At 39.5% G+C, this 9,928-nt stretch overlaps 1 protein-coding gene across 1 annotated transcript in view; it reads left to right on the plus strand.

The window, feature by feature from the left end:
• OTUB2 (OTU deubiquitinase, ubiquitin aldehyde binding 2) overlaps positions 1-9,488 on the plus strand; it is a 66,458-nt gene extending 56,970 nt beyond the window's left edge. The window contains exons 6-7 of the mRNA XM_029597397.1: positions 7,040-7,261; positions 8,720-9,488. Coding sequence (XP_029453257.1) covers positions 7,040-7,261; positions 8,720-8,911 — 414 coding nt within the window. The 3' untranslated portion in view covers positions 8,912-9,488. The remainder of the gene's footprint in view (positions 1-7,039; positions 7,262-8,719) is intronic.
• The last annotated feature ends 440 nt before the right edge of the window (positions 9,489-9,928 follow it).

A 9,928-nucleotide genomic window follows, 5' to 3' on the forward strand; every position in this document is an offset into this window, starting at 1 on the left:
AATTAATATTTTAGGAATTAGGTTAGTTCAATTTTTTTACTAGTGCCCGCATGTCTCTTTTTCTAAAAACGGGCTTAGTTTTAGATCACATCCGCGAAAATTTTTTTATCACACTGGCAATTTCATTTTTCAATTTCTAACAGTTATTTTATTTTTATCCAATATCCACAAGCACCCGCTTGTCTTCTTTCAAAGTAACGGGATTAGGTTTAGATGACAGCCGCACTCTAACTATAGACATACGGGTTTTTTCAGTCCATGCCTACTTTTTGATTGACAGCTGTTTTGGCACCATTTTTGAGCTCTTTAAAAGTCTGCCAGTGTTTTGTAAACTTTTTTATCATGATCGGAGAGAGACAGATCCTGCCACTTTGTGTCTAGAGATTTCGTAGCGCATCAAACCATAAGCACTACCTTTGGTAGCCCTTAATTTATACTATGCATCCAACTAAGATAGTGATCTTAATGCGGTATTTTTGAATTAAATAACATTCTTGTGGTGAAGCGATTTGCAATTGAATATGGGTCCAGTTTGTGTCTGTGGGACCGTGACAATTTGGATTAACTTAAGAGCAGTGCCATATATTTTAATCTATACAACGGCAAGACTGCGTTTTTCCATGTGACAAAGTGATATTGGTCTATCCACATAAGAATAGTGTGTTTCTTTCAAAGTGGGGCCAATTTTGAAATTTCTCCATTATTATGGTTTCATTTTTTATAGTACTGTAGGAGGCTTTTTGGTAATAACAGGCACGAGAGATAAATTCGCCAGAGTAACATTTTTTATGCTTGGTAGATTCAGTAAAGCAGCTTTTATGTGTATTTTCCATTTTAATAAAAGTGATTGTTTTTTAACAGTATTGTTCCAGTATTGTTTTTTGAGTGACCATACATAGTTTAGGAATGGTCAACTACGGATACCAGAACACTGTGTTTGTTTTGAAAGCGATATCATTATTTTTTTATTTATTTTTTACGTTTTTACCTTCTATTTTTCAAAACATTTTTTACAGCGTTGGAGAACGTTGTTTGTTCAATAACACTGCGGCACAGGATATCACAATCTGACCATTTGATGTATAACCATAAATTTCAACCCGTATACTCAGAAATTACAAAATGAAAAAGCTGAGGTAAAGGCAATACATTTCAATAACATGAGATACTTTCCCAGATTTACAATCTTATAATTCACTTTTCAGGTTTATATGTTACACCACACATATATATGTTACCATTATATATGTCTATTTCGAATTGTTTATGATTTTATTTATTTATCAGTATGTCTTAATTTGTTTGTATGTTGTAGCCCCTGATGCAGCCCCATTGTAAGAGGCGAAACTCGGCCTGAGTCGGGCTTGTTTAAAGATATTTGTCTCTGTCCAATAAAGAAACCAGATCGGACATTTGGCTTCTAAACTGTTTTGTTATACACAATTCCAGGGCAGCATTTTTCATTCCCATGAATAGAACCAAGCTCAGAAGGTTGCTCAACACACATTCTCCATATGAGGTCTTCTTTCCATCGACCTCTTTACAACCGAAATCAACAGGAAGCTGGAGAATTTCTGCTCGGTATACCCGAGCACGTTCAGACCATACTTGGAGAGCTCCGCCACCTAGTGGCACGGAGGACATACCCAGACAGCATGGCTAATTCATCTGCTATCTACGGAAAACACAGTTTACAGTAAGCAAACTTGCTCTTCCTTCTTTTTTTTTCTAATTCCCCCAAATAAGAGTAAGACTGCAGAGATGCTACCTTAAATAGCTAGTCCTGATTTTTCCACTTAAATCACTTTGTGTCCTCCGTGGGGATATTAGCTACGCCAACTACAAAAAACGAAAAATAGATGGGGACATAATTTCCTTAGAGAAACAGCTAAGGGCCCTGGAAAAACAGACTCCATACCCCTGGGGACGCTCAGGCATCTATATTGTTCAGGGAGATGCAGGTTGCACTCAATACGTTGTTACATAACAGAGCAGCCCACACCCTGCGGCATAAGCAATTCAATTTTTTTCACTATGGTAATAAAGCTGGTCGATTGCTAGCGTGTCTCCTGAAAGCGCAGGAAGCGTCTAAATATATAGCTAACTTAAAGAATCCTAAAGGAGAAATAAAAACCACATCCGCAGATATAGCAGAAATATTTTCTGAATATTATAAGAACCTATACTCTGCGGAACCTGTGGATGAGGATGCCATTGCTATCTTCCTACAAGAGCTTTCTATGCCGCGTTTGACTGACCTTCGACTACAACGCCCTATTGAGACAAAGGAAGTGGTGGAGGCTATTCAAACGTTACCTAATCATAAAGCGCCGGGCCCGGATGGACTAACCTCCACATTTTATAAAGTTCTCACAGAGGAGATCGCACCTGTATTACAAGGGGTGTATGAACAGATGACAGATCAACAGGAAATGCCGCTTACTATGCGACATGTCCTGGTAGGACCTCAATAATGGTCCTCCCGAAGCCCGGTAGGGATCCTCTACTGCCCTCTTCGTACAGGCTGAGGTCCCTACTAAATCTAGACATCAAAATATATGCCAAAATTTTGGCTAATCGGTTAAAATCTTATTCCCATACTGATTTCTCCAGACCAGGTGGGCTTCGTGGCCGGGAGGAGGTCTACTGTTAACATCCATAAAGTGATGGCTGCTCTGGAAGTCTGTCATCTGTCTAAAATTCGTGACCCACTGCTAGTCACATGCGAAGCTGAGAAGTGTTTGATAGGGTCGCATGGCCCTTCTTAAAACAGGTACTCAACAAAATGGGGTTCGGGGGCAGGATAAATGAGTACATTACATTGCTATATACAAATCCCACGCACGGATTTTAGTGAATGGTGATTTATCTGGGGAATTTGGATTACAGCGAGGCACTCGCCAAGGATGCCCTCTGTCTCCTCTCTTATTTATAATGACAATAGAACCACTGGTCTGTAAATTGAAGTCTGCTCCTGAGGTAATGGGTATTCCAGTGGGCACACAATCCTTTCTCACTCTTTTGTTTGCTGATGATATTTTGCTCTTACTGTCAAATGCTCGAACTGCTCTCCCCAGAGCCATAAATATTTTCCAAATATATCAATTTCTGTCTGAGTTCAAACTGAACTTAGATAAAACTGAAGCCTTGGATCTCCTGGGGGCCCTAAAATCCACATGGGCTGACTTTCCGGTGAAGTGGGCGAACTCCACAATCAAATATCTGGGTATTACTATTCATACTGACCCCAAACAGTTGTATGCTCTAAACATACCCTCCACGATTACAAAAATGGTGAACAAATTGATAGGCTGGAAGTCCCTTCCATTATCCCTTCAAGGGCGCATTGCAGTGCTTAAAATGATGATTGCGCCACACCTGCTATATAAGCTTCTCATGCTGCCCTTCCTTATACACACTAAAGAATGACGCATTCTACAGAAAGTAATACGGAAATTTATATGGAAAGATAAGGCCAGATTGTCCTATGCCACCATGATGGCACCAAAATCTCGGGGTCTGCTAAACTTTCATTTATATTCCTTGGCCGCTAATTTACGCTTTTTGGGGGACTGGCTTTTTGGCACTTCAGAATATACAGATCTGCAGATGATCCAGGACTTGTGTGCACCATTGGATCCCGGTATGTGCTTCTTGCTACAGCTCAATCTTATCGACAATTAAACCTACTCTTCACAGTGGTAAAAATGCTTAGGAAAGTGTGGGGAGTCACTCACAATCTCCTTGGACAGTCCCCCTATGTTTCCTACCAATATCCTATGCAGGGTTCATCAGTAGCTTCTTTATCTGTACTTCCCTCACGACACCAGTTCAAGGAGGCCCCTAACTGGCCTCTGGGAGATCTCACAGATTCCAATACAGGGCAAGTATACTCATTTATCCAGTGCCAATCTATCTTGGGTTTTCGTCCCCACCACTTTCTATTATATGGATACTTAAGGTCATCCATCCAGAAAATTATACATGGCGCGGAGGGTAGAATTGATAATCCCAGTTTCCTAGCATGTAGCAGATGGACTCAGGACCAATGGGTATAGCGTACTCCTGTTAGCAGTTGGAGACGGATCAGATTTCAATCTGACGTCAGCCCCTAGTACATATACCCCTGCAGGAAGTGCAGCTCTTCAGTATTCTCCTCGAAAGGCATTGTGGATATATGTGTGACTGACTGATTAACTTAATAATTTAGTTAACTTGAATAACTTCATAACTTGGTTAAACCTTCAAACTTGATTAACTTGAACTGGTTGATTGACTATAGCTGGAGACCGCCAGTGTACTCAACCGGAAAGCATCAACACCCGGCAGGGTGGATGCCCTAGGTAAATGAAAACATGGCTTACCCTTGAATCATTTGAAAGACCATGCGTGACGGCAGCCAAGGGTGGGTTGCTGAGTCCATCTGTCCTAGCCCCTTTAGAGGGTCCCTAATGGTCATTGAATTACTTGAACGTTTAAACGAAAGAGTACCTGCTCACTTGTTTGTTAGTTTGTCTGTACTATAAATTTACGTGAATCCTAGTCATGCGGGATGTAACGCCTAACCATTAATTGCTATTGTTCTCAGAGGTTCTCTACAGGGATGGGAAGGGGAGGGGACTATAAGGTGAAAATGGAAAACTGGGGAATGTTGCTGATTTTGTGTATTTCAATGTTCTTTGCAATGTATATTGGCTGACATCCCAATAAAGTCTTTCAAAAAAAAAAGAAAAGACCACAATCGCTAAAAGTCCCACCCTTACAATCCCCCCAAAAAAGCATATAAAATGCAAATCAATTGAAAAACGAAAAACAAATATTCATATATAATAAAACCCACAAAATAACCACCCAACCAACCCATTTTATACAGAAAAATTAAATATAACCCTCCCCTCAACCTGACCCATCCCAACCTGCGGACAAGGGTAGCTGCACAGTTGTCATGCACCAGGCTGCATACTGTTTATTAGTGAAGTAAATCGGCAATTATCTGCATCTTGCTATATGAAGTTTCCCTTGGAGCCCAATTTGGAGTTGATAGGTTTGGTTTCAGGGATAGTGTTTAGTGGTCTTGAGAAAATTATCACCGATTAAGCAAATTTTTTGATTGAATCTCATCCTGTGGTACCTACCTCCTTACATATTGCCAAAAAATCACAAATCAGAGACTAATCCCCCTGGGCATCCCATTGTTGCAGGCATCTGTTCCATTTTGGAACCACTATCAATTTTTATTGATAGATTTTTGAGACCCTTCATCCCACTAGTCAAATCTTATGACCGTGATTTATTCCTTATGATATGACATTAATTACAATAGCTATTGTCACACTCAAATATTCCCCACTGTGGAGCCATTCAGATTATTCAGACTTTGGATAAAAGACCTTGTGAACCTCATGTTCCCACCTCTTATTTTTGGTTGAACTCGCCACTTTAGCGCGTTCAAAAAATGTTTTTGTTACAGTATTGGTTTTTCCAGCAAATTAAGGGCACAGCAATAGGGGCCCCAGTGGCCCCTGATATTGCTTGCCTGTCTTGCTAATTTTGAGGTGAGCCTTGTCTATCAATCTCCTTTTTGATTGCAGGTGGTTGTGTGGTTAAGATACATTGAGAGCAGACAATACACCAAATTTAAAAGAAAAACAAAAAAAAAAAAGTATAGCAAATATAAGAAGTTTGTCCACCAAACTGAGTAAAGTCAAATGACAAGTCTTTATTCATATGGCTGCACAAAATATTCAGCCTTCAAAACATTTGCAAAGGCAGAAGTTGCTGGAAAAAGGTCCCAACCCTTCTGTGGGTCACAGAAATGCTGTCTCGATGGGGCAACTATCTGATAAGGCAAACAAAATACAAAACAATTAGAACATAAGCAGAGGGTGAACAATACAGCAGGCCTAGAGGTGAGCAATCTAAGTAAATACAGGCAATATTGAGCAAGAACAATTACATATTAAGCTGTCATAATAGCTCAGCCGTTCAAGCAATCATTCTAGTGAAAAGTTTTAAGGAAACATATATATTAGCATTGATGAACAAACAATATAAATAAAATATAAGCCTTATAAAGTATGAGAGCTTACCAAGAATGAGTATCAAGGATGTTTACAAACTTAAAGGGTTAAACGGGCAACAGTCACAATAAGCTGTCACTATAACTCAGCAGTTAAAGCAATAGTTCTGATTAAAAAATTTGGTAAATTTGGTAGAAATACATTAGCATAAATGAACAATCTAGGATTTTAAAGTAAGAGCTTATCAAAAATGAGTCTCGAGGACACTATGACAAATTCTTGGAGACGTCAAACTTATTAACCAAGTAGACTTGCGAAATAGCCACTACTTATCATTGCGTGAAAGCAGCATTGGATCTATTTACTGATTGAGATCCTGCCAGGTAGTTGTGATCTGGATTAGCCACTGTTGGCTTGATGGACCCTTGGTCTGACCCAGTATGGCAAGTTCTCATGTTCTAATAATTGGGCTTTAGTACTTTCTATTCGTTCTGAAAAGGTGGAGTAGCAGGATAAGAAAGGAAGGAGAAATGTATACTTACTGATGATTTTTGTTTCCTTTAGTCCTGGTACACTAGACCAGAAACCCACATGGGAAGGTACATATTTTATTGGTTTCAGATATTTGTTAGTTATTGAGGTTTCACTTATGAACTTTTTTAGTTATCTTTGAAAAAAATCTTTAATTTCAAAATTTCATAAAACTTTAATAATTTTTAAGTTTTATAGAGTGCTTTGTCAGGGGAATACTGGCTTTAAGTGCCCTGCTCCACATGTAAATAGAGATGGAAATGGAGACAGATCACATGATCTTTTCCTATCTGCTGAGCGGGAGATAAACCCAATTGTTCTGGATTGATGTAGCAGGACTAAAGGAAAGAAAATTATCAGGGAAGTATTGATGTCTCCTTACAAATCTTGCACTGTTAGTACCAGTGTGTATTTGTGTTACTAATGCATTACACCTGATCTAGATCTAACTTTTGTAGGGGTGTTTTTTTTTTTTACGTTTTTTCCAGTTAGCTTCTTATCAGATACATTTTCAGTTTTTTAGTGTGATTGAGCTGATTGAAAGAGACCACTCAAGTATTAGCCTCCTCCAAGCCTTCAATGATCAGAGCTGTTCAGACAGCATTGTCCAGTACCTTCGGTTTCTGTCTTCAGCATTCCTGAGGAATCGAGCCGACTTCTTTCAGCACTTTGTAGAGGATGGAATGACTATCAAGGACTTCTGTACACAGGTTTGTTTTAGATTTTAGGTTAATTCAATACCAAACACTACGGTCGAAACCATGTAAAACATTCCATCTGTTCTACTTAAGAACTTAATCTACGTGGATGGTATAGTGAACTGTTCAAGTAAGAAGGATGGGAGTGACTTAAGAACAGTGCAATGGCAGACCACAGCAGAAGGGGAACATTTCTTAAAAGGCCCATGTACTGTAGTGTATAATACTACTACCACGCTGGTGTACATTTTCAGTGTGCTAAAATTACTGTCAATTTAGGTAGATTTTAGCATGCTAATTTGAGCACACTTTTCTGCATTAGAAGTAATTCCATATGCAGGTCACTTTTATGTATTTGCATGGAAAGTGTGCTAAAATCTAGCATGCTTTTCCTTCCCCTTTAATGCTGATTCTATACTACAGCTTTAAGGAGTGAAGTTTTAACATCAGTTACTTCTGTGGGAAAAAAGTCACCCTTACAAAGATACGACAGGATATGGAAAGATGGGATGACCATTTTCTTTCTTGGGCAGGTAGAATTAATGTCCTTAAAATGAACTTTTTTGCCTCGACTGATGTATCCCTTTCAGCATGTACCTTGTTATTTACCCAAAAGTTTCTTTACTAGGCTCAATGGAGCTATGTCGCGGTTTATTTGGCATGCAAAACCTGCTCGTATTATGTTACACGCACTGTGGAGGCCCAAGGCGGCGGAGGAATACAAAGTTATCACTGGGCTTGTGGACTCACAGGGGCCATGTGTGGCTTCATCGGGAACACACTGTTTCTTGGTACTTGTTAGAGTGACAACTTATGGGGGGATATAGATTTATCTGTGTTATTGCATCAATCTTCACTTAATACTACTAGGCGTGCAGGGAGAGCTAGCCCTCCTATTCTTTTCACCCTACAGCTCTGGAAAGTGCTGTGCAAGAAGCTATGCTGGTCCCTTCAGGGTATTATTTTAACCCCCCCCCCCCCCCCCCCTTGCGAGGGAACCGGAGTCTGATAACAGCTATGTTGTGTAGAGACCCATCTAAGTGGTGGAAATTGGGTTTAAAATTTGTGGGTCAATTATGGGAAGATGACACTACGCAATTTAGGTCTTTTCAAGACCTCCAAGATGAATTTGATATTGAGGACAGTTCTGCCACTTTTCATGGCCAATTATTGGCAGAACGTCATCGTTTACAGGAAAAAGGCCAGCAACCAGTGCTTCCCTTTCAAGTACCGATTTCAAGCTGCTCTAGCATCCTCTGTCTCCTTTGAAGATAGGGCAGCTGCTGCCATGCCTGCACCAACTGCTTATTAATGGCCAGTTGCCATGTCTCCTGGGCTTAGTCATTGTTTGGCTTCTGAGAATAGCTGGCATCACTGGCTGTCCCCTATAGCTTTTCCTTTCTGTACTGGAATCCTTGTTGAATTGCTTGCATTTCCCCATTTATAAATAGATTGTGTTGCAATTTTCAGGATGTGGAACCTATGGCCATGGAATGTGATCATATTCAGATAACTGCCCTTTCTCAAGCTTTGGAAATACCTCTTCAAGTAGAATATGTGGATGAAAATGCCACTGCAATTAATCAACACAGATTTCCTGAAACGGCTATTCCTTCAGTTTATATGCTGTATACAAGAGCACATTACAGCATACTGTACTGACATTTTTAAAATCTTGTATGTATGTATTTTTGTAGTATGTTTTACCATTTGTATAGAATAAAGACATTTCAGTTGTCCTTAATGATTTTAATGTTAGTTACAAAAAAATGATTCAGGAGCCATTGCTTTTAACATGGAGAGCATCTTGTACATGTGAACCTGAGGTTTTATTTTCAAAAGGGTTACTCCTGTTGTCTGTGGCAACTCTGAAAATAAAACTTTGTTCTATGCAGTGAGTTGGGGATGATTTATAACATCTGTGTGAATTCAGACATGAATATTTCAGCTTAAAGTAAAATCTCACACTAGACTTGACCAAAAACAGTGGAATTATGCAGGGTGTCTGTGTCCTGTGTGCTCCAGAAATATGTACTAGACTACTACTCATACAATATTTTTAATTGCTTTGTGGAATGAGCTGCCACTATTGCCTATGAAACTGTCTTATCACAGAATAAACTGCATCTTGTGGATGCATATTCTCTTGTCTTTGGAAAATCTTTTTGTATGATATGCTGGTGAATCTGCAACTTTTCCGCAACCTATTGTTATGCAATAAACATTTTTCCAAACTGTACCATGAGCTGTCTTCACTGAGCATTGTTGAATGATACCTATGTTCTCCATTGACCCGGAGGGCTGAATCAGCCATGACACATGGGTGATGTCATCTAACAGCACCAAACAAACCCTTAGCACTAAGCTCATCGAGCATTTGTTCTACTGAGCATATGCGAGTTGCCTTATGAGCCCCTCAGTCTTTTTTTTTCATCCAAACTACAGCACAGATCTATACCCTTTTTGTTTTTCTTTAAGTAATGTCTCTTGTACACTTGTTTTTTTAATAATTATTTCATACTATGGTGTTGCCTTGCTGCCTCGGCAGCCCTCCAACCAACACTTTTCAGTGATATATTTAAAAAGAAAATAAAGTTCTTCACAAAAGTGTCAGGCTGTAAGAGGCCCACCATCAGTGGCTTCAAGGATTGTGTGTATGGAAAGATGACTATCCCTGAT

The sequence above is a fragment of the Rhinatrema bivittatum genome, chromosome 4, assembly GCF_901001135.1.
Source record: "Rhinatrema bivittatum chromosome 4, aRhiBiv1.1, whole genome shotgun sequence".
NCBI classification, from domain to species: Eukaryota; Metazoa; Chordata; class Amphibia; order Gymnophiona; family Rhinatrematidae; genus Rhinatrema; species Rhinatrema bivittatum.